At 34.6% G+C, this 24,238-nt stretch overlaps 2 protein-coding genes and 2 long non-coding RNA genes across 7 annotated transcripts in view; 3 read left to right on the forward strand and 1 right to left on the reverse strand.

Annotated features, from left to right (window-relative positions):
* The first annotated feature begins 713 nt into the window (after nucleotides 1–713).
* LOC126741106 (leucine-rich repeat-containing protein 40-like) lies at nucleotides 714–15,698 on the forward strand. The gene is made up of 11 exons (XM_050447437.1): nucleotides 714–1,068; nucleotides 1,120–1,316; nucleotides 1,382–1,585; nucleotides 1,644–1,767; nucleotides 1,822–1,994; nucleotides 10,721–10,863; nucleotides 10,923–11,129; nucleotides 11,187–11,330; nucleotides 11,380–11,568; nucleotides 11,625–11,810; nucleotides 15,191–15,698. Exons 1-11 carry the CDS (start codon nucleotides 906–908, stop codon nucleotides 15,294–15,296), a joined length of 1,836 nt encoding a protein of 611 aa, XP_050303394.1. The 5' UTR covers nucleotides 714–905; the 3' UTR covers nucleotides 15,297–15,698.
* Nucleotides 11,909–14,658, forward strand: LOC126741118 (uncharacterized). The gene is made up of 3 exons (XR_007662116.1): nucleotides 11,909–12,072; nucleotides 12,974–13,203; nucleotides 14,233–14,658. It is a non-coding gene; the product is annotated as an uncharacterized LOC126741118 (long non-coding RNA).
* LOC126741117 (uncharacterized) lies at nucleotides 12,353–17,306 on the reverse strand. Of its 3 annotated transcripts, XR_007662112.1 has the most exons (4): nucleotides 16,021–16,552; nucleotides 15,637–15,969; nucleotides 12,712–12,921; nucleotides 12,353–12,367 (listed from the first exon to the last, which is right to left on the reverse strand). It is a non-coding gene; the product is annotated as an uncharacterized LOC126741117 (long non-coding RNA). The 3 variants fall into 3 exon arrangements; XR_007662113.1 differs by lacking the exons at nucleotides 12,353–12,367; nucleotides 12,712–12,921 and adding an exon at nucleotides 13,711–13,778 and having other exon boundaries at nucleotides 16,021–16,549; XR_007662114.1 differs by lacking the exons at nucleotides 12,353–12,367; nucleotides 12,712–12,921 and having other exon boundaries at nucleotides 15,688–15,969; nucleotides 16,021–17,306.
* Nucleotides 17,307–22,456: 5,150 nt separating this feature from the next.
* Nucleotides 22,457–24,238, forward strand: part of LOC126741104 (uncharacterized) — a 50,047-nt gene continuing 48,265 nt past the window's right edge. For both annotated transcript variants that reach the window (XM_050447432.1, XM_050447434.1), the window contains exon 1: nucleotides 22,457–22,845. The gene's annotated coding sequence lies outside the window, so the exon portion shown is untranslated. The remainder of the gene's footprint in view (nucleotides 22,846–24,238) is intronic.

Below are 24,238 nucleotides of genomic sequence, written 5' to 3' on the forward strand. Positions count from 1 at the left end.
ACCACCTTTAATTTTTAAATGTCCCGCCATAATGACGTCAGGTCTTTGACAGTGTGGCTATTGCGGCGCAACGTTGCCAGCTCATTAACAAGTTAAATTTAAAATTGCTAAGTTAGGTTAGGCCGTTGGGCCCTATGTAAGTTTAGTTTTTGACTTATGAGAGACTTATTTTAGTTTTTGAAGCCGGTTTAGAGATAATTCAGTTTGGCTAGTGTTTACATGAGAGGATTAAAAAAGGGATTTCACCTTAAGATTAAACAGCTGTTTACCATTGCCAACCGAGAAATTTTAAAAAAATGGTTGATCTGACTACTTAGTTTATAAGTTGCCTAGTTTAACATGTGATAAACAATAATTTAGCAAATAATTAATATCTAACCTTAAAACATCTGCTTATTTATTTTTTTAAATCATTTGTCCATTTGTGTTGGTAGAACTGGAAGTTAAACCGGTTGACTGGTTACAGGTGTTTACACAGTAGCGGTTCAAAACCGGATTATCCATTTATTTAAATCGATTTAAGCTAAACCGGTTTACGGGTGTTTATACATGCGAATTATGTTAAACCGATTTCCACTTTAAGATGCTCGTATAAACTTGGTAATTGACAGCGAGGCCCTAGAACACTAACGTATCCCCCAAAGGTAAAATTTAATTTACACAAACCGGCAACGCTGCATGAGTGTCCTTTCACTTGTCAATGTCACTCCAACTGTCACAACAACAAAAAAAATAAATAAAAACAAAGCGTACTGAATTATTTATATTTATATCAATTAACTGAACTATACATAATTAATTTGATCGTTTGTGACGTAATATGGTAATTTTCATCTCCAGTGGGTCCGTTTTAACGGTTGTCAGTGAATTATATCGCGCTTAAACCTCTTTAAAACGAATACAGCATGAGTGTCAAGGGAAGTAAAATGAAAAACCGAAGAAAAATGATCACGCCGGTTTTCCATGTGCAAACTCAAGTCGAAGACGAGCAGCACTTCACTAAGGAGTTCATTAAAGAAGTGAAAAGAACCGGAGTGATAAATTTGCATGGGAAACATTTGTCCACGGGTATGACTCCGATGAACCGTAAACACAGGTTAGCTTATCCACTAATTTCAGTTCCAGACAAACTGTTCGGGATGCACGAGGAGCCTGGATATATACCCGATCCCATACTGGAATTCCCAAGTAATGATCATCAAGACATTCCTTGGTGGCTGCATAAGCCCCTGACAAGCCTAGACCTTAGTTCTAACGTTATAACAGAAATACCAAATAAAATATGCATGTATGGGGATGGACTAACCTATTTGAATGTAACAAAACTCCATTATAACCTAACATTAATTTAATTAAAAACCTAATTGTTATTCCCTTATAGTTGCAAGATAATTGTCTAAAAAACTTACCGCAGGATATAACCTATTTAAAAGACTTAACCAAACTGATATTAAACCGTAACAAATTAACTGAATTGCCTAAAGATATTTACAAAATGGGTGAGTTGAGGCTGTTGAGTTTTAACCATAACTGTATAGAGCAGTTGCCTAATAGTTTGGTGGATCTGGTAATGCTAGAAAAGTTGGTAAGGACTCACTAAAACACTGGCGAACTGTAACATTTAAATTTTCCTTTTAATATAGGAAATGTCCAGTAATAAAATCAAAAAACTCCCATCGGGCATGGGTTACTTGGTCCGTCTAGTCGAACTGGATGTGTCCAATAATAAATTGACTGAACTACCACCAGATATTGTAAATTTAAGAAGTAATACGGGTTTTCCTAATTCACGTTTCACCAATTAAATGTGTCCACTTACAGGTTTAACCGTGTTAAACATAAACCACAATGAAATAACACACTTACCGGAAAGCCTGGGGGAAATGAGGAAATTGCAAATCTTGTATGCCCAGCATAATCGTATTGAAATTATTCCAGACTTTACCGGCTGTGACTTTATCCAGGAAATCTACTTTGGGAATAATTGTATTAAGGTAGGTGGTGAAGGTTTTAGGGGGAACAATTTAAATTTGACCACTGTTGATGGCATCTGCATCTTGCAGCATTGGAGACATTATATATTTACGTAGTGAGATCTCTTGTTGAATTTTTCAATATAATTTGGTCTTCTCATTTACATTGAGAGGCTTGAAAATGTTCAGTACAAGTTTATCGGGTCTGCCAGATATGCTCTTATAATAATAATAACAATAATAATAATAATAGACAGTTTATATTTCCTCATAAGATATTACATATGCTCACTCATAGATATAAATAAGTTTACAATATAAATACAAAGAAAAAGAAATCCATCAGTGTATATTAATTCAGCATGTAACTGTAAAGAGGAAATAAAGGTCATGTTTCAGCTACCCTCAGAAGAAGGAGCTGTTAAGACCTTGAATATTACACTTATAATTTAAAAAAAAATATCGCGAACCGCATTATAAACTGTACGAGTAGCATGCATACCCTACATCCATAACTAACCGAAAAGAAAAGAAATCTAAATTATCCTAGCTTACTTATTATTTACTAATAGGAGGCAGGAAAGGAGGAACGAGGGGTACAGGTATATTAACTATATTTCTGTTGCAGACTCTTATAGTAGAGAAAAATATATATATAAAAATTTATATTTCCAAACGCGCGCCAGATCCAAACACGGAATCCCGACACAAAAGAGAGCAAAACCAGGGCGACTGATTTACCAGAGATGTCAGTATTAAAAAGAAATAACATAAATTATTTCAATGCATTAAATATTATTTTGTTTAGATGAAAGAACCATTTTTATTGATTTTTTAAAAGCCGATGTAGATTTAGAAAAATCGCAAATTTTGTATTTATTAATTTTGGACACAATATTGTAAGAAAATGACTTTTTAAAGATTTCTTTCTTATGTAAAGGTATAGACAAAAGGTCATGTCTGCGAATATTTATATTGTGAACGTCAGTACGGTATCTGAGCTTATTATAGAGATATGGTGGTGCTTTAAATTTTATTATTTTATAAAAAAAACATATGGAGTGCAACTCTCGGCGATTTAACATATTAAGCCATTTAAGATCGACTAATTTATGTGATACCCTTTCCCTACGTCTAATTCCACAAATAAACCTTATGCAAGAGTTCTGTAATTTTTGAATTCTTGCAGAGTTAGCGCAGTCTAAAAATGGTCCATATACTGTATCTGCATAATTAAAATGGGATAGAATTAATGAGTCGCATAAAAATTTTTTTGTTTCTTTTGACAAATAAGATCTATGCTTGTAAAGTTTTTTTAGCATTGAAAAGCCTTTCTTAAGACAACTTGTAATGTGATCTGTGAACTTTAGCTTGACGTCTATGATTAGGCCTAGAGTTTTAGTTGAGACATGAAAAGGGATAAGTTCTCCATTAAGAATTAGCTGGACATGATCCAAAACCGCCCTTCTGCTATTATCACCACAAAATAACATTGCCACGCTCTTGGCTGGATTCAATTTAAGAGAATGATCTGTCGAGACTCTATTTACTAGAGCAAGGTCAGCATTCAAACAAAAATTAGCTCTTTCAATATAACTAGCATTAAATGACAAATATAATTGTGTGTCGTCGGCGTAGAGATGGTATTTACAGAATTGCAATTTATCCATAAAAGCCGACGTAAAAATGCTATACAACAACGGACCCAGAATGCTACCCTGTGGGACGCCAGACCTTACTATTGCCACCCTAGACTTATCTTCTCCAATTAAAACTCGTTGTATTCTATCACTTAAAAAAGATAAAATTAATTTAGTAGCTGTAGTATTAAAACCGAAATAATGTAAAATATTAATCAAAAGTTCGTGATTTAGCATATCAAATGCTTTAGAGTAATCAAGCTGTATTAAAATTATTGCATCACCCCTGTCCAAACTGGCGACAACCTCATCAGTGACGTCAGTAAGAGCGGTAACACAGCTAAATCCCTTTCGAAATCCCGACTGTTTTTGTAATATAATATTCTTATCAGTAACATAGGCGGTAATTTGTTTTTCCATTACTTTTTCCAGGATTTTTGAAAGGGCTGGTAAAATTGAATTGATCTAAGTTCGCCATAATTTAAGGGATTATTTTTTTTAGGAAGTGGCAAAATAAAAGCAGATTTCCAAGATTTTGGAAAGTACGAGTTTAACAAACAACTATTTATAATATGGGTAATAAATGGTATTATAAATGGACAAAAAAGAATTATTAATGTTGTGTTTAAATTATCATGCCCAAACGCCTTAGATTTAAGTTTAATAATTAAATTTGATACTAAATTTTTATCCACTGGTGTAAAAGAAAATAATGGTGGAAACTTCTGATTAGATTTATAGAAATTGAAGGTTTCTTTTGTCGGAGGAGTAATATTAGAAGTTAAATGACTGAACCAGTCGTTAAGTTCATCGACTTTTTTTAGATGTTCGGGAATTTGTCTAGATTTGTAATTTATTATATTCAGTTTATAAAGCTCCTTCCATTTGTCTCGAGTAGTGCAGTTTTGAAATTTGTTATTTAAATAAGCCTTTTTTTCATTACGTACGGCGGTGGTGGTAAAATTTCTTATCTGCTTATAATAGTTCCAATGTTCCAAATTTCTTGTTTTTCGAAAGCGCTTTAAAGCCCGATTTCTGTGTTGCTTCATTATTTTTATATTATCAGTAATCCATGGACAGTAAGGTCTATTTTTACAAGTTTTAACAGTAAGAGGTGCGTGAATATCTAGTATATTAAGCATATGATTAGTAAGTATAGACACCTTTTCATCAATATCTTCAGTATCATAAATTTGATGCCAGGGTGCACCTTCTAGATCAATCTGAAAATTATCAAAGTTAATTCTTGTCAAAGGTCTGTAAGAAAACATATTGTTTTCCTTATTTAATTTATTTAGTTGTAGATTACAGTATGTTAAAAAATGATCCGATATATGTATATTTATAATACCAGAGTCAACTAAATTATCCGAATTATAGCATATTAGATCGAGGAGAGTTAACGAACCATTAGAGACTCTCGTTGGTTCAGAAATATACTGTTTTAAATCAAAAGTATCAAGAATCCCATTTACTCGACTCCAACTTAAGCATGTCTACGTTAAAGTCCCCAAAACATAAAATTTTATCACATAATGTGTTAAGATTTATTAAAGTGTCCTCAAACATTGACAAAAATTCACTATAATTTCCCCTTGGCGGCCTATAAATAACTCCAACTATAATTATTTCATTCTCAATCTTTACTTTAACCCATAAATGCTCGATTGCATCAGCACACTCGCGATATATAATTGAGTAATTTAATGTGTTGTGGATATATAAACCAACCCCACCACCCCTAGTGTATCGATCTTGCCTTTCAAAGTTGTAGTTTTCAATGAAAGTAGCCTGATCGTCAATGCCCTGAAACAACCAGCTCTCCGTTATGCCAATAACACCGTAGGCCTGGCCGCATAGAGGTAAGTAACACGCGGCATCGCCATTCGGGAGACCGTTCGCATTTTTGAATGTAACACGCGGGCTGGCCAATTTACTGGCGATATCGAGTGCTACTTTGCATTAGACTTTTTACTGCGAAAAATGGCTGATTCAACATGGAAAATGCAGTCATTATTTGTCTTCGTGATTTTACAAAGGTAGCATATTTTATTGTATTGTCTGATTTTATTAATCATGGATTTGTCGTGCTTACCAGATGGGTATTGTTATTTAGAACAAAATAATTTGTTGCGTTGCAGGTTAAAGAATAAAGGAGAAGTAGATGTAAGTAGCATTAATAATAATTAAGTTTACTCTTACGACTTAAAAATTAGACTTATTGTTGTCCCATACATATTTGAGTTGTCCTTGTCAGCTCTTTGTCGGACTAATTTGCCGACAAAGAAAAGTTTGATAATTATTGAGTCGTCATTGATTTTGTCGTTCTAGGCATTATTTTAATACCCATTTAATCAAGGAGTTTTTAGACTTGTTTACGATTTATGTCATTTAGTTTAAATGGTTCAAGCAACATAGATCCCAGGGCCTTCTTTTATATTTTGTCATCGTTCATAACGTTTTTGTGCCACTGCGAAATTGAAATATTTAGGAAATATTTCTATATGGTATATATTAAAAACATTTTAGAAAAAGCATAAGTGTTGTCCCATAATTAAATAATTTGACAGTCGGCTCTATATAAAAAATATTAATATTAAGTCAAATTTTCCTAGTCGAAATGTCAACTACCACAAAGATACCGAGTGATTAAGCTAATTTAAATTTTGTTTACACATTATGTAATTATTTATTAATTTTAATGATGACAATTGAAACGCCTCCTTCATTAGCACGATTTAGTGTCTTTAAACGAATTTATAATTGCCATTCTCACACCAGAGGTGGAAGAAAAATTTCTGAAAGTAATAAGAAAAAGCGCTTTTTGCGCTTGAGCTTTTGAGCGCGCATAATGGCGTCGAAAAAGACCACCGCCATACCTTATATAATATGTTCAAGGCAGTTTTAATGTCATCCAAAGAAGAAGATGTACAAGAAAATATTAAAGTCTTTATAAAATCTTCCCAAAATTATTCAAAATTTAATAAATATATTGAAAACTATTTGGCGCGAAAGGAGTTATGGTGTCTTTTTTACGGCAAAAATCTCATGACTCGGGGCACTAATACGAACAATGTTGAAATAATGTTTCGGCTGTTTAAAGATATACCTCTTGAAAGAACAAAGGCTTATAGTCTTACCCAACTAGTAGATTTTATAACGATTAGCATTAGTAGGTATTATATACAAAGGATATTAGATGTCATAATGGGAAAACTTGATCGAACAAAAATGTTAAAGTTATTGCTAGATTGCAAGGATGTAAATAAAGAAAACATTACTGAAGTAGTACCTGGCAACTTTCAATATGTAGTTAAAAGTAATTCTGATCCCACTCTAAGTTATTTTGTGGATATGAGTATCGGCATCTGTTCATGTCCGGTTGGCAACTCGGGAAAGATCTGTAAACATCAATCGGCAATCATCGATGTATTTAAACTTGAATCTGCATATAATACACTAACCCTTTGAAGCAAAGAAATATTATATAGCTACATTATATAGCTATATAATATAGCTACGGGAAATGACGCACCACCAATTTTTTTTGTTCCTTTGTTAGAAGAACCTTGTCTGGAAAAGCCTCAGGCTGAACATCTACCATACATTGGGCTCTTAGATACTTTTGAAGCTGCACCAAGCAATCAACAACCACATTCAATAGAATCTACTACTAAAAGTGTTATATGAAACTAAAAGTGGATATTGAGGATGGTTTTGATGTAAGAGAAACAGGGGAGAAATTAAAAGAATTTATTGATCAATTCAAAAACACACTACTAAAGAATTTGGAAGACGATCCACAACACTTTCAACCGGCTATAGAAGCATTAATGAAAAATTACCACTCGAATGCTAAAACGCCACTTCAACTATTAAGTTTATTGCATACTTCTTTTAAAAACACAATATATAAGCCAAGTCATCCACCAACAACTAGAAAGGGAAAAAAATATCAGTGCAGCCTACAGCCATAGCAAGAAGACATTCGAAATATTCAGATATGGCTACAGTGAGTATGGCTATTAAAAATCTGAAAAATATGTTATGAGGTATTATACTAATTCTTATTTCCTTTAGGAAAAAGAAGATTCCAAGGAGGTGAAGGTAAATGGGGAAAGAAAAAGCCAGTTGCACCACATTCGCTTGGCAAATGTGTCAAAAACAATAAAGGACTAGGTGACAGAAAAATAGCGAATTAACTATTTCCTTTTTTATGATTATTATTATTATACATTCAATTTCATTTTGTTAATAAACTTTTTTTTTAAATGGTTATCCTTTTTTTTACCGACTTTTCTACTTTTCTAAAAGCGATAAAAGAAACTAAATTTTATAGTGGTCCATTTCATAATCCATTTCATAATTATATATATATATATATATATAGAATATATATATATATATATATATATATATATATATATATATATATATGTTATATGTTATATATATGTTATATATATATATATATTTTTTTTTTTTTTTTTAAATGGACTCTTTGGCTTGAGCAGCTTTTTAATTAAGCGCGAAAATAAATATCTCTTAATATTACAATCTTTCTCGATCTAATTCAATCTAAGAAAAATAGCGTTAAATATTTTATTAACCATTTTTCCAAGCTTATTCCAATACAATTTATATTATTGTAAGAAATGTTTACAACTTCTGCGCAATGGCGAAAGATACTCAATGGCGATGCCAGGTGTTACTTACCTTCATGCTGCCAGCCCGCGTGTTACATTCACAAACACGAACGGCCTCCCGAATGGCGATGCCGCGTGTTACTTACCTCCATGCGGCCTGGCCCGCCACATGATTCTTAAGAATATCAAAGTTATTAAGAAGTGATCTGACATTAACATGAGCACACAACATAAATTCAACAAATTATAATATAAGTTATAAGGGAGTGGTAAGAAAAGGATCGGATGGGATATATAATATTAAAACAAAGGAAAGCCTCCTAGGAGAAAAAATAATCTAAAACCACTGTAGTGTAGTAAACGTTAATCCTACTTAAGTGCATCAAAACCAAACACTGACCAATCACATTAAACTAAACAATATCCAAATAATTTCTAGCCAAATTCATATTTTTCACAATTGTAGTTATTTTAATTAAAGCTTTTATATAAAACATTAAATTTATGTTTATTTAGTTAAATACAAAAATAAGTTTGTAGTAACAGAAAAAAAGAAGAAAAATTTTGTTATTTGCTAACATTATAAAATGAGAAAAAATCCTAAGGGTTTAGTAATAGAGCAATAGATGACAGATAAATCAATAGGTGAATTTTTTTGAAATAACAAACGAAGGTAGAATAATAAAACTTATTTACTTAATAAAACCCTGTTTATGGTTAATTTATATCAACTTACTTAACTGCTATCAGCTAAGCATAATACGCAATGCTACCATTATCAATAAAAATTTACAAAACTCAGGTATTAACTACTTCTGCGAATGAACCCAATAGAAAAAAAAACATAAAAAAAAAATAAAAAAAAGATATAATATATGAATAAAACATAAAAGTCACCTACTTGCATTGTTCACTTATTGTTATTAGGTCTCCTTCGTCATCAGCCCTATGTACTTCACCACCAGCCTTCACATACACAACTCCAAAATGACACCATGCACTTTTGTCCCCAAACTTAGAAACTGCCGCACTTAGAAGTGTCAGTCTTGCCTCTTCTTTCACTACAACTCCCGAGTTTTTTAAACATTTTCGCTGTTTTAAGATTTGCAGCCGTTTGTTAATATCGCGGAATGAGACTAGTACTGCCGGCGGCTGATCCTCTCGCGATCGATTTTTGGCAAAAACTCGGTAGGAATTTTTTATGTCGGACGGAGCAATGTTTATATTCATTTTTTTGGTAAAGAAATTAGAAACTTGCGTGTTAATATTTTCGCCTTCTGTGTACTGAAGTCCAAATATTCGGATGTTTTTATTGCGAGAAAACTGTTCCTGGTCATCGAGTGCCTTGCGCAGGCGATTGTTTTCTTTTTTTATTTTGGAGACTTCGTCATTAAGGGTAGAAATATTTTCCTTAATTTCTTTAAATTTGTCATTAAACATATCTCGAACAGTTTCAACGACCGTTCGAGAGATAGTCTTTCGAAAATCGTCGCTAAGCTTCTCGTTTAATATTTCTGTAATTAAACACCTTAGTTGATCCAGTTCCGCCTTCTTGAACACCATCTTGACAGATGTCAGTTTAGGACGTTTATTACTTTTAGTTTAAATTGCTTTTTCTATGTTATTATGGCACTATTGGAGCAAACTGTAATAGCACTCACTGCTGCTCAACATTAGTCATTCACAGAACATGTAGAACCCTTATATTTATTACTACAAACTGACAAATTTAGTAAAAAATTCACGGCCAGTGCTTTGCGGGTACGCTACTCTATCAGCGCCATCTCACGATTTTTCATATGAATTCGGGCCTCAATTTTACCTGTTCTGAGACCATGTCCTACTTGAGTATTAACTCTTTATCAACCAGAAGGCAGTTCTTTGATGTTCGAATGGTATTGTTAGAAGTCCAGAGTGTCTGTAGCTTTTCTCTATACATGTATCCTCTTACACAACACGAGGTCAGAGGTTTCTCTATATTTCCCTTTTTGCAGAACATCCTATTTACTAAATAGTCCTATTAACAGTATGACTTCTATAGTGATAGATTTGCAAAAGATCTTGACTTTTTCGGTACTTCGTTAAATAAATTCAAGTCTTCAGCTAGGGCTTATTTTGGGTACCCTAGCCCCACTCTTTAGGTCAAGCTTAGCTAAGTATTGCTTTTTTATTGGAAGGTTTTTAACCATTTAGAAGCAAATATGGTCATTTTCTGTTTCTTTCAGCTAGTTCCTCTTATTTTCCATCTATTCCAAGCAGTTGAGGCCATTTTTTCCCTTAACTGCCTGGACAAATATTTTCATTTAATTCCAGTCATTTAAAGACTACTTCTTCATCCTTGTCGGATTCTCAATTCCTTAATAATATTTAAATTTTCTGTTCCTCTCACACAGTTTATGCATTTTCCAGACCATCGGAAACCATTTTATAAAATGCCCGATTTATTTTCAATTGTTTCCAGGAACTCCCGCTAGACTTGTTCGACAACTTGCAACATCTAAAAATCTTCGAGCTCCGCGACAATAGAATCTCGATTTTACCCCCGAAAGTTGTCAACCTGATGCAGCTCACCAAACTGGACCTCACCAATAACGCATTAGAAGAGTAAGAGGGAGGAGGAGCACCTCATATAACCTCAAATTTTAACTTAATTTCCCCTATAGGATCCCTTGCGTCCTAAGTCTCCTGCCGCACCTCCAATCCCTAAAACTAGAAGGGAATCAATTGAAGAGCATCCGATCGGACGTTATTCGCACGGGGACACAAAGAATTATGCAATTCCTTAAGGAAAAACTGACCGAAGAGGACTTGGAGATGTTGCCGATGGGTCTTTCTTGTGTACCCGCCGATGAATCGGTGTTTCCTGACAGGTAAATTTTGGTCTGTAACGTTTCAATTTATTTAAATAAACCCGCTTAACTTTTAAGGCATAGAATGCGACACGGCAACATCTTAAATTTGGCCATGAAGGACCTGACCTTCGTACCCGAGGAAGTGTTCCGTGATGCCAAAGAGGTGCGAGTGTCCACGGTGGATTTGTGTAAAAATAAGTTCACCCAAGTGCCTGACGGGTAATTTGAAGGCGGTCGTTGCGGATTATCGTTAAAATTTGAATTTAAGGCTTCTGGGGCTCTCAGACTGGCTCACGGAACTCAATATGTCCTCGAATCACCTCAAGGAGGTGCCCAGCACGTTTGCGAATTTTACTAAGTTAAAATTCCTGGACTTAAGTCGAAATATGCTCTCTGGATTACCAAACGAGCTGGAAATCCTTGTGGGCTTAAGAGAGTTGATTTTGTCCAACAATCGGTAAGAATTTCGTTGTTGTTTTCCGGTTAATTAATTAATTAATTAATTGTTTGCAGTTTCACGAAAATTCCCCAATGTGTATACGGGATGGTCGGCCTGGAGGTTTTGATGTTTAACGACAACAGTTTGGAGGAAATCAACGTCGAGGGTCTCAAGCAATTGACCAGATTGGCAACGTTGAGTTTGGGCAATAATAATATTTGTTATGTGCCTCCCGAGTTGGGATACATGACGCAATTAAGGTTAGAATTCGTTGCAGTTGGTAACACTGCTTCAAGAAAGCAACTAAGAAAGTTTTTAATGCATGGATTTTCGTGATTTTTTCAGTATAGGTTAAAGAACATTCGAAAGAATGTTTTAAAGCAAAAATCAAGTCGATCTAAGCACTTGAAGTGAAGTTATGACTCAAGTTACTTGAAAGTGTCCCTCCACTTGGACATGATTTCCAAAAACTTGAATAAAAAAACCTCTAATTCATGGATTTATTTTATTTTTTCAATGGAAGTAAAAAACATTCCAAGGAATCCTCTAAAGCAAGAATCAAATCGATCTGAGCACCAGAGGTGGAGTTTTAAAGCAAAAATCAAGTCGATCTAAGCACTAGAAGTGGTGTTATAGTCCAAGTTACCTGAAGGTGTCCCTGCCCTTGGACATGATTTCCAAAAACTTGAATAAAAAAACTTCTAATGCATGGATTTTTTTAATTTTTTTAATGGAAGTAAAAAACATTCCAAGGAATCCTCTAAAGCAAGAATCAAGTCGATCTGAGCACCAGAAGTGGAGTTATGGTCCGAGTTACCTGAAAGTGTCCCTCCACTTGGACATGATTTCCAAAAACTTAAATAAAAAAAACTTCTAATGCATGGATTTTTTAAATTTTTTTAATGGAAGTTAAAAAACATTCCAAAGAATCTTTTAAAGCAAGAATCAAGTCGATCTGAGCATTAGAAGTGGAGTTATGGTCCAAGTTACCTGAAAGTGTCGCTGCTCTTGGACATGATTTCCAAAAACTTGAATAAAAAAACCTCTAATTCATGGATTTATTTTATTTTTTTAATGGAACTAAAAAACATTCCAAGGAATCTTTTAAAGCAAGAATCAAGTCGATCTGAGCACTAAAAGTGGAGGTATGGTCCGAGTTACCTGAAAGTGTCCCTGCTCTTAGACACGATTTCCAAAAACTTGAATAAAAAAAATTCTAATTCATGGATTTATTTTATTTTTTCAATGGAAGTAAAAAACATTCCAAGGCATCCTCTAAAGCAAGAATCAAATCGATCTGAGCACCAGAAGTGGAGTTATGGTCCGAGTTACCTGAAAGTGTCCCTGCTCTTAGACACGATTTCCAAAAATCTGAAAAAATAAATCTTTAAGGCATAGATTTTCGTGAAGTTGTTAACTAAAGTTAAAAAACATTCCAAAGAATCTTTTAAAGCAAGAATCAAGTCGATCTGAGCACTAGAAGTGGAGTTATGGTCCAAGTTACCTGAAAGTGTCCCTGCTCTTGGACACGATTTCCAAAAACTTGAATAAAAAAACTTCTAATGCATGGATTTTTTTAATTTTTTTAATGGAAGTAAAAAACATTCCAAGGAATCCTCTAAAGCAAGAATCAAGTCGATCTGAGCACCAGAAGTGGAGTTATGGTCCGAGTTACCTGAAAGTGTCCCTCCACTTGGACATGATTTCCAAAAACTTAAATAAAAAAAACTTCTAATGCATGGATTTTTTAAATTTTTTTAATGGAAGTTAAAAAACATTCCAAAGAATCTTTTAAAGCAAGAATCAAGTCGATCTGAGCATTAGAAGTGGAGTTATGGTCCAAGTTACCTGAAAGTGTCCCTGCTCTTGGACATGATTTCCAAAAACTTGAATAAAAAAACCTCTAATTCATGGATTTATTTTATTTTTTTAATGGAACTAAAAAACATTCCAAGGAATCTTTTAAAGCAAGAATCAAGTCGATCTGAGCACTAAAAGTGGAGGTATGGTCCGAGTTACCTGAAAGTGTCCCTGCTCTTAGACACGATTTCCAAAACTTGAATAAAAAAATTTCTAATTCATGGATTTATTTTATTTTTTCAATGGAAGTGAAAAACATTCCAAGGCATCCTCTAAAGCAAGAATCAAATCGATCTGAGCACCAGAAGTGGAGTTATGGTCCGAGTTACCTGAAAGTGTCCCTGCTCTTAGACACGATTTCCAAAAATCTAAAAAAATAAATCTTTAAGGCATAGATTTTCGTGAAGTTGTTAACTAAAGTTAAAAAACATTCCAAAGAATCTTTTAAAGCAAGAATCAAGTCGATCTGAGCACTAGAAGTGGAGTTATGGTCCAAGTTACCTGAAAGTGTCCCTGCTCTTGGACACGATTTCCAAAAACTTGAATAAAAAAACTTCTAATGCATGGATTTTTAAATTTTTTTTAATGGAAGTTAAGGAACATTCCAAAGAATCTTTTAAAGCAAAAATCAAGTCGATCTGAGCACTAGAAGTGAAGTTATGACTCAAGTTACTTGAAAGTGTCCCTCCACTTGGACATGATTTCCAAAAACTTGAATAAAAAAACCTCTAATTCATGGATTTATTTTATTTTTTCAATGGAAGTAAAAAACATTCCAAGGAATCCTCTAAAGCAAGAATCAAGTCGATCTGAGCGCCAGAGGTGGAGTTATGATCCGAGTTACATGAAAGTGTCCCTGCTCTTAGACACGATTTCCAAAAACTTGAATAAAAAAACTTCCAATGCATAGATTTTTTTAATTTTTTTAATGGAAGTTAAGGAACATTCCAAAGAATCTTTTAAAGCAAAAATCAAGTCGATCTAAGCACTAGAAGTGGTGTTATAGTCCAAGTTACCTGAAGGTGTCCCTGCCCTTGGACATGATTTCCAAAAACTTGAATAAAAAAACTTCTAATGCATGGATTTTTTTAATTTTTTTAATGGAAGTTAAAGAACATTCCAAAGAATCTTTTAAAGCAAAAATCAAGTCGATCTAAGCACTAGAAGTGAAGTTATGACTCAAGTTACTTGAAAGTGTCCCTCCACTTGGACATGATTTCCAAAAACTTAAATAAAAAAACCTCTAATTCATGGATATATTTTATTTTTTCAATGGAAGTAAAAAACATTCCAAGGAATCCTCTAAAGCGAGAATCAAATCGATCTGAGCACCAGAAGTGGAGTTATGGTCCGAGTTACCTGAAAGTGTCTCTGCTCTTAGACATCATTTCCAAAAATGTGAATAAATAAACCTTTAACGCATAGATTTTCTTGGATTTTTTAACTAAAGGTAAAAAACATTCCAAAGAATCCTCTAAAACAAAAATCAAGTCGATCTAAGAATTAGAAGTGGAGTTATGACTCAAGTTACTTGAAACTGCCCCTCCTCTTGGACATAACTTCCAAAAACTTCAATAGAAAAACTTCTAATGCATGGATTTTTAAAAATGTTTTAATGGAAGTTAAAGAACATTCTAAGGAATTTTTTAAAGCAAAAATCAAGTCGATCCAAGCACTAGAAGTGGAGTAATAATGGTCAGACTTACCTGAAAGTGTCCCTAACAAACCAAAAACCACTAAAAACTTTTTTTTTTTGGTTATTTATTAACGTTATTTTCAGATGTTTGGAACTGAGAGGAAACAGTTTTCGTCAGCCACGTTACGCCATTTTGGATAAAGGAACCGAGTCGATTTTGTCGTACCTTAGGGACAAAATAGCCGTGTAAACACTGTATACTTTTGCCATAAGTTTGTTGCTTTTTCTAGGTTAGGTTTTTAACATAAGTGGTGGCTCGGAAGGTCATTTTTAGGGATTTTTTGAATTTGTTTTTTCTCCCAGATTTGGGGAGACCAATTTATTATGTTTATTGTGATTGTGTTGTTATACTTTTGGTAGCTTTAGGTAATTTGCCATAGTGCTTCTAGTTGTGAAAGAAAATACATTTTAGTATTAAGTAGACATTGAAACACCCTGTATATACAGTAATAAGGGGTAATTTTAGGATTAGTGTCAGAAGTTAATTTAGGCTTAGCAGTTCAAAGAAATAATGACCATTAAATTTTTACCTTAAGGCCACTGTGCCATATTAACATGATGCCCAAATGCTCAAATAAATGTTTAATGCAAATTATAATGTGTTTTATTTCTTTTTTTAATTATTTAAGTACAAGAACCTAGACAATGCTGCCCATTTTGTTCTTGTTTTCAAAAGAATGTCTGCAGTTTTGTGTCAATTTCTGCACAAAGTTTCAAATTTTCATTTATTGCCTCGCGTTGTCTCCTAATTTCTGCTTGCCTTAAGGCATTTTCTTCACTCAGTTTACCTTTCAAAGTCTCCAGGAGCCTGTACTGCTTAAATACGATGGACTCCTCGTCAACTTTTCTCGAGGGGGTTTTGGCTAAAAAAAATACTTACCTCAGCCTACATCACACTTGTAATGAGTACTTACCACTACACATAATACCGCTATTCCTAACTATACAAGGCTCATACTGCTTCGAACCTGCACGAGCCTTCAGAATCTTTGCCAAATCTCCATTATTGGTAATCACCTGTTTATTTTTGTCAACAGCACATACAGCTTTTAATTGAGGTTTACTTGATAGAAATCTGCTGTATTGCGGCACAAACCTCAATGGGCGGTGTATATTCTGCATTGTTGTGTTAAAACGCTGAAATTTTGACTTTTGGGGCCTAAACGCTTGGAGGGATGTTGGTTCCTCAAGCTGACAACTGACAAGAAAACATGAAAAAAAAATACCTGACAGGTAAAGGGGTACTACTAGGGTGCAGTTTTCAGTAAAAACTTGGTTAATCTAGAGGATAATCCGTTAATTTGCATTTTTTCCCTTGTCCGGGATGCAAATAATTTAAAAAATAAGAATATCTTTACGAAAACTCATAGTTTAATCAAAATATGCGTCTTTTTCTTCAAAACAACTAAAAAGCACCAAAACAATGTAACATAACCTAACATATGCCTGTCATTAGTGTCAATTGTCAGTTCGTTTAAGTATATGCAATGTTGCCGCACGACTTTGATAATGTAACAAAATTCCTAGAACCAGTTAATTTGCTTTCATTTATTTAGTATGAATTTAAAGTTATTGCCAGCGTCCAAGAGTGTACCCCCTCTGAACTCCGCCCCTTTTTCCACAATTATTGAGCTAATAACCTCTTATTAAGCTACACGGCAAATAGATGGCGCTATAGCTACGATACCCACTGACAATTGTCACAACGTTGACATTTTTAGCACACCATTTTGGACGAACTTAAACCGATACGGTAATGTTAACGTTAACTATGCAACAATACCTCCCTAACGCGTTCCCAAGCTCCTCGCTCCATCTCACTCGCACCCGTTTTAATCGTTCGCGTTTTCTACACCTCCGCGGTGTTTCTGTTAGCCGGCTAGTATTCGCGATCTTGTGACGTAACGCTGCCACGGATGATAGACGGCTGACAGGTGTCGTCGCCTTCGATTGTTCTGAAGACGCCCAGAGTGGGCGTGGGATGAGGGGTGGGGTCACGTGGGGCGCAGCCGGACCCTTATTGTTTATTAACTAGCCCCCCGTTGCTCATTAACGATAGTGGACGGAGGGTTTGGCGACGTTGCCGTTGTGCTTTTATTTTAAGAAGATTATTGTTTTCATGCCTGTCAATTTTAGTCGGAAATAAACTGTAAATGGGGCAACGTGGCCTCGCAGGTCCATGTAACAACGCGATCGGAAGATAAAGTGGCCTCGGATGCTGGGAAGAAGTGGAAAACCGCGAGTTCTCGCGACCATCTTCTCTACTTTGATCGGGAGAACAGAAGCGAGCGCGGATTTTCGATAAGAGAGGGCGCGGCCACTTTTAGCGTCGCTTACGGGCTCGTTTTACGTAACGTTAACGCTATAGTCCGGGCAAATTAAACGATAAACGGACTTTCCGGGAGCGTCATTTGACTTAGGTAAAACGTCAAATGACATTTGTCAAAAATTATAACCTCAAGGTTAACTGTCAATGAATTTTTTTTGACAGATGTCAGTTTTATGTCAAAGGGCTTTTATATAATCAAAAAAATACATTTTATGTGGATGACAAGGACTATAATAATAATGACATTACAATCGATATTCCTCGATCCTGCTCTGTCAACGTATTTCTCCTCTCCTCGATTGTTTCACTCGCACACGTTCAATATTCACGTCACCTCTCTCCCTCAACATAAACAATAAATTCAAACAAATCTGGTCGGATTTTACGCACTGATCCACTGAGTGAGGAAAAAAAGAAATTTATTAGTTATTTTATTAAAATTACTATATGGGCGCTCGTTTCCACAAATCGCGGATTCACTTTTGGGGCTTTTTCGAGAAAATTTTTATATAACGCACCAGGGTCGCAGAACCCATTAGAAAGTGAACGCTCAATTCACCTTCTGGTCAACTATGATAGGCGAATTTATTTGTTTAAACAAATAATCCCTTAGTAAACCTCTAAAGGGTACGATAAGAAACCCTGAAACCTCTACTGGCTCATCCATATTAATACAATTAAGCCCACACCACGAAACATTCGTCATAGCTTTTACAATAAAATCATTAATCATTCTTTTAATAAACGGCGTGTAATTGAATAGGAATTAATTTAAATTTAGTTGATAATTAGTGAGGTATTTAAAGGTTAAAAGGGGGTTTAAGATTAAGTGGGTAATTATAATTAGGTAACCACGGAATAATGGCGTTTTATGAAAGTTTAAAAGCGACAAATGCACGCTCTAGAGCTCGGCATCGTTTTATGCATTCCTGGTCCGAACTGTTCTAAATTTGCATATATCCATATTTGTTTTAACAAAATTGATTTGTTTATTTTATTATACCCGTCATTTTGTTTGTTTTAATAATGGGGAGAAACCGCTTTTTATCAATTTAATTAATTTTTTTCTCATTCCACGTATTAAGGTTATGTTTTAATAAATAATTAATGAACAACTTAGAAAGAAATTTAGCGAAATATAACTTATTATATATTATGATAAATAAAATAAATAAAATAACCGTGGGGGGATAACAATTAATTTCCCCATAAATATGAGACGGGTTTAAAAACTAAATCCCTCGGAATTATTAGAGAAAGTGAGAGCAGGATAGCAGCAGTTTAAGGTTACGTTTGTTGGTGAAATACAGTTTTATAGTCCAAGAATATTAGCGAACATGGACGCCACAAGTGGTACATATAACTGCTTAAGACTTTGTCTGTTGTTGACAGAAAGAATATCTTAGGTTCTCGTAGTCAACATTTGAAAATTATTGATTTATCAACTAGTCTTTTTTAAAGAAATGACTAAAATCGATGCACTAAAAGTCCAGATATTGAAATTCTTATTCCAGGAGTGCCTGTAAGAGGCAGATATTTAAAAACCAATATGGCCGTCATGGAGGTAAACGTCAAAGTTGAAACGGTTTTAAAGGGTACAAAAAGACCTAAACCTAAGCTTTATACAATGAAATCAAGCGCTTAGACCCTTAGAATTAACACAATAACCTTTTTAGGCCTTTTTGTATAGCTTTTATGCCATTGATTAATGAAAATCTGTATAATATTTTTGAATAGTGTAAATCTAATATGGCCGCCGTGGCGGTTGCTATGGTGACGAGCGCAACAGCTGCAATGACGTCAGAAATAATTTCACGGATATCTCTGGTGAACCCCAAAATTGAAACGATTTTTAAGGGTCCACGAAAGACCCAAAAACATGGTTTTTATGACAAAATCAGAGGCCTAATAGGCCCTTACAATTACCATAATAACCCTTTTAGGCCCTTAAACCATTGCATTCCTATATTTAGTTGAAAACCAATATGGCCGCCCTGGCCATGGCTAATTTGATCTAGCACAAGAACTGTCAGGGCGACATCATTCATTCCATAGCACAGGTAAAGATTTTACATAATTTTAATGCACACAAAACTACTTCGTATCATTGTAATTCTTATTAAAGTCCTGGCCTGTATATTACAGCTCTATCCATACATCCAGATTAATAAATTACATGCTATTATTATTGTCATCTCTTTTTCCACATGCCCTGTTCCAATAAACTAGACAAGGAGAACAGACAGACACGCCTGGTCATAGGTTGTCATTTACATCGCCGATTTCCCTGCTTTACAACATTACTTGATGCTGTTATAGATAAAGAGGGAAGATGCCGAAGCGTACGGGAGGGAGTGAGATAGAGAGAGATTAGAGAGACAGGTTTCTTCCACGCGATTATGTTCTCCTGCTGAAAGCGCTCGAGTTTTAGCAACCATGTGTAACCGTCGTTACGTCATACGTGTAATACAAGAGAGTTCGAAAAATAAAACATGTTACAAAGTATGTATGCTTTGCTTATATAGAGGGCGGCCATATTGGATTTTAAATAGGCTTTATTTAATTCGGTTCAAGTTCGTAAATTGGTATTAAAAGACCCTAAAAGGTTGTGATGGTAGTTCTGAGGCCTTAGACTTTCAGTTTTGCCATATTAAAATGCCTTTAAGCCTCTTTTGGGCCCTTAATAATCGTTTAAAATTTGACGTTTACCAGAGAGAACTTACTTATGACCGCACTTGTCGCTATGACAACGACCATGGCGGCCATATTGGATTTACATTATTTAGAAAGATGTGTTCAGATTTTCGTTAAAAAGTGGCATAAAAACTACTTAAAAGGGCTTAAAGGGGTTGCTGTGATAATTCTAAGGGTCTAGGCCTTTGATTTCATCACATAAAACATGAGTCTAGGGCTCTTTGCGCCCTTAAAAAACGTTTTTTACTACATATATTGGATTTAAATGGCTTAAAATTTGCGTTGAAAAATGCCATTAAAGTGTCTTAAAGTGTCTTCGGCTGTGCTTGGATGTGTTTAAGTCTTTCTTGAACCATTAAAATCGTTTCAATATTGGGGTTTACCAAACACACCCGTGAAATTATTTATGACTTCAATGCAGCCATGGCAACCACCTCGGCCATATTTGATTTGATATTATTTAAAAAGATCTAGAAGGGTTTAGACTTTCATTAAAAAAGGGCGTAAAAGCGACATAAAAGGCCCTAAAAAGGTTATTGTGACAATTCTAAGGCTCTACGCCTTTGATTTTATCGTATAGAACATAGGTTTAGACTTTTTTGGGCCCTTAAAAACCATTTTAATTTTCACGTTTACCTAGATCGCGGCCATATTGGATTACAAAAGACCCTTTAAATGACTTAACATTTGAAGTAAAAAAATCGCATGAAAGGAACTTAAAAGGGCCTAAAAAGATTATTGTGATTATTCTAAGGGTCAAGATCGTTGATTTTATCGCATAAAATATGGATTTAGGCCTTTTTGTGACCTTGAAAATCGTGTTAGCTTTGACGTTTAAATGGCTTCACATTTTCGTTAAAAAATTGCATGAAAGGGACATAAAAGAACCTAAAAAGGTTTATATGGTAACTATAGAGCCTCGGGCTTTCGATTTTGCCATATAAAGAATGTTTTTGAGTCTTTCTTGGACCCTTAAAAATCATTTCAATTTTGGGGGTCATTAAAGTAATCCGTGAAATTATTTCTGACGTCATTACAGCTGTTGCGCTCGTCGCCATGGCGACCGCGACGGCGACCATATTGGATTTACATTATTTCAAAAGTTCGGATTTTCATTAAAAAATTACATAAATGGGGCCTAAAAGGGTCATCGTAATCTGAAGGGTTTACGCTGCGGATTTTGACATATAAAACGAGGCCTTTTAAGGGCAGTAAAAACCGTTTCAATTTTGACGTTTACCGATTACTTGGGTAAAATTATTTTCGACGCCATGACAGTTCTTACCGCGATGGCGGCCATATTGGATTTAAAAACTCCCTTAAAATGACTTAACTTTTTAGTTAAACAGTAGCATAAAAAAACCCTAAAAGTGTTACTTTGTTAATTATAAAGCCTTGGACTTGGACTATGGAGCCTTGGAGCCTTGGACTCGATTTTACCATAAATAAGTTGTCGATCAACTCTTTTTGTCCCTTAAAAACAGTTTTAAATTTGACGTTTACCTCTGATGACGATACCTACATCTTCACTTATATATGACCAAATAACCTGGTAAAAAGCCACATTCGTTGGGTTTACCTAAGTTATTCTTCATTGGGGGCATAGAAAGTGCTATAATAGGAGGGACCCCGCCTTTGGCGAGGACCTCGCGGGCGTTAAGGAGCCGCTACGTCGCGACCCACGCGATATTCGGGGCTACGCCTCGTCCAACCCCCTAGGAACGCCTTTTGGGCCTCCGTTTCATTAGGAACGCAGCGTCCACGAGGAGATTTTCGCGTACTTTTACCTTTATACAACAAGACGGCCCCTTATAAGCGGTCGATTTGCTTTCAATTATCCATAAGGACTTTTTAAACTAATTTAGTGCTACGGTGGAATTTACTGATCAAATCGAAATTGACACCTTAACGACGTCCTATTGACGTCAATCAATGCGGCGAATAAAATAAACGAAATTTAATTCGGGTGGGCGTTTAATGAATTTCTAGGCCAGTATGCCAATAAACTTTAAATATTAGGAATATTTATTACTAAATAAGAGTGTTTACTAGGGGCCTAGAGCCAATAGAAACCATGGCAACCTTTGATACAAGCAAATACAGACCTCGACGCCTAGTCGTCATCGCTTGCTTGATCCAATCTTTCTTCATTCCCTCTTTAACATTCACAGAACATCCCTAATGTGTTCTATATATATATGTATAAGTAACCATGGCAACCCTTGATAATACCAATAACAAACAAACGCTTATCAAACGATAAACACCTGAGTCACGGCTTGCTTGATCTCGTTCGCATTTGGTACTCGTGAACGGTCGGTCGGATTCGATTAGTACCAAAACGCACCTCGACGGGTCGAGTCGAGTACCTCGCCGTACGATTTCAAAACGAGTTTATTTTACCGATTTATTATTGTATCAGTGACGTCACGCGCTTTGGTATTTGCTCTATACTATACATCCGCGTGTTTTGCATAATATACGGGCCAAAAGACGATTAGTTTTTGCGGAAATATATATATTTTTTTAAAATTGAATTTTTCTTTTATCGGTGGTACCGAGCGGTTCCGTGTTGAATAAAATTAAGAAAAAAAAGGATTTTTTTCGTAATAGTGGTGCGGTTTTATAGAAATTCTTGCTCGTTTCTGGTTAACCTTCGCGAACAGCTTCGATTATTGATTGCGAATTACTTATAATAATAATAATAATAATAATGGTGAGTTGTAGATAAGGTTATTATTTTCGTATTTTAAGATGATATCAGGTCGACGAATTTAAAGAGAACGCTTTTTAAATTTTAATGAAAAGTTTTAATTTGTATTGTAACTATTTAGAATAAGGGTCCAAGACTAATTTCACAACTTTCAAAATGTCTTTGAAAAAAATCCTGAAATATGTGTTCAATGAATTTATGTGGAGAATCTGTGTGCCAATTTTCAAGTCTCTAGCTTTCATGGGTTCAGAGATATGAGTATTTTGTCCTTGGGAGTTTAATTTTTTTTTCAAAAAATATTTTCAACTTCCAAGGCTTATTACTCGATTTTTTTTAACTTTTAAGAAAAACGCTGAAATAGGTGTTCAATGAATTTATGTGGAGAATCTGTGTGCCAATTTTCAAGTCTCTAGCTTTTATGAGTTCAGAGATATGAGCATTTTGTCCTTGGGAGTTTAATTTTTTTTTCAAAAAATATTTTCAACTTCCAAGGCTTATTACTCGATTTTTTTTAACTTTTAAGAAAAATGCTGAAATAGGTGTTCAATGAATTTATGTGGAAAATCTGTGTGCCAATTTTCAAGTCTTTAGCTTTAATGGGTTCAGAGATATGAGTATTTTGTCCTTGGGAGTTTTTTCTTATGTTTTCAACTTCCAAGGTTTATTACTCGATTTTTTAAACTTTTAAGAAAAACGCTGAAATAGGTGTTCAATGAATTTATGTGGAGAATTTGTGTGCCAATTTTCAAGTCTCAAGCATTTTGTCTCTGGGAGTTTAATTTTTTTTTAGAAAATGTTTTTAACTTCCAAGGCTTATTACTCGATTATTTTATACTTTTAAGAAAAACGCTGAAACAGGTGTTTAATGAATTTATGTGGAGAATCTGTGTGCCAATTTTCAAGTCTCTAGCTTTTATGGGTTCAGAGATATAAGCATTTTGTCCTTGGGAGTTTTTTTTTTATGTTTTCAACTTTCAAGGCTTATTACTCGATTTTTTTTAACTTTTAAGAAAAACGCTGAAATAGGTGTTCAATGAATTTATTTGAAGAATTTGTGTGCCAATTTTCAAGTCTCTAGCTTTTATGGGTTCAGAGATATAAGCATTTTGTCCTTGGGAGTTTTTTTTTTGTTTTCAACTTCCAAGGCTTATTTTCCAATTTTTTAAAACTTTTAGGAAAAAAATCCTGAAATAGGTATGCAATGAATTTATGTGGAGAATCTGTGTGCAAATTTTCAAGTCTCTAGCTTTCATGGGTTCAGAGATATGAGTATTTTGTCCTTGGGAGTTTTTTTTATGTTTTCAACTTCCAGGGCTTACTACTCGATTCCTTTAAACTTTTATGAAAAATGCTGAAATAGGTGTTCAATGAATTTATGTGGAGAATCTGTGTGCCA

Source organism: Anthonomus grandis, chromosome 10, assembly GCF_022605725.1.
Source record: "Anthonomus grandis grandis chromosome 10, icAntGran1.3, whole genome shotgun sequence".
NCBI classification, from domain to species: domain Eukaryota; kingdom Metazoa; phylum Arthropoda; class Insecta; order Coleoptera; family Curculionidae; genus Anthonomus; species Anthonomus grandis.

What these genes read in the sequence shown, in the direction of transcription:
- LOC126741106 (XM_050447437.1), top strand. Translation starts at nt 906, where the DNA reads ATGAGTGTCAAGGGAAGTAAAATGAAAAACCGAAGAAAAATGATCACG. An exon ending in TGGGAAACATTTGTCCACGG is followed by an intron (nt 1,069 to 1,119) that starts GTATGACTCCGA and finishes CACTAATTTCAG; the next exon opens with TTCCAGACAAACTGTTCGGG. An exon ending in ACCAATAACGCATTAGAAGA is followed by an intron (nt 10,864 to 10,922) that starts GTAAGAGGGAGG and finishes TTTCCCCTATAG; the next exon opens with GATCCCTTGCGTCCTAAGTC.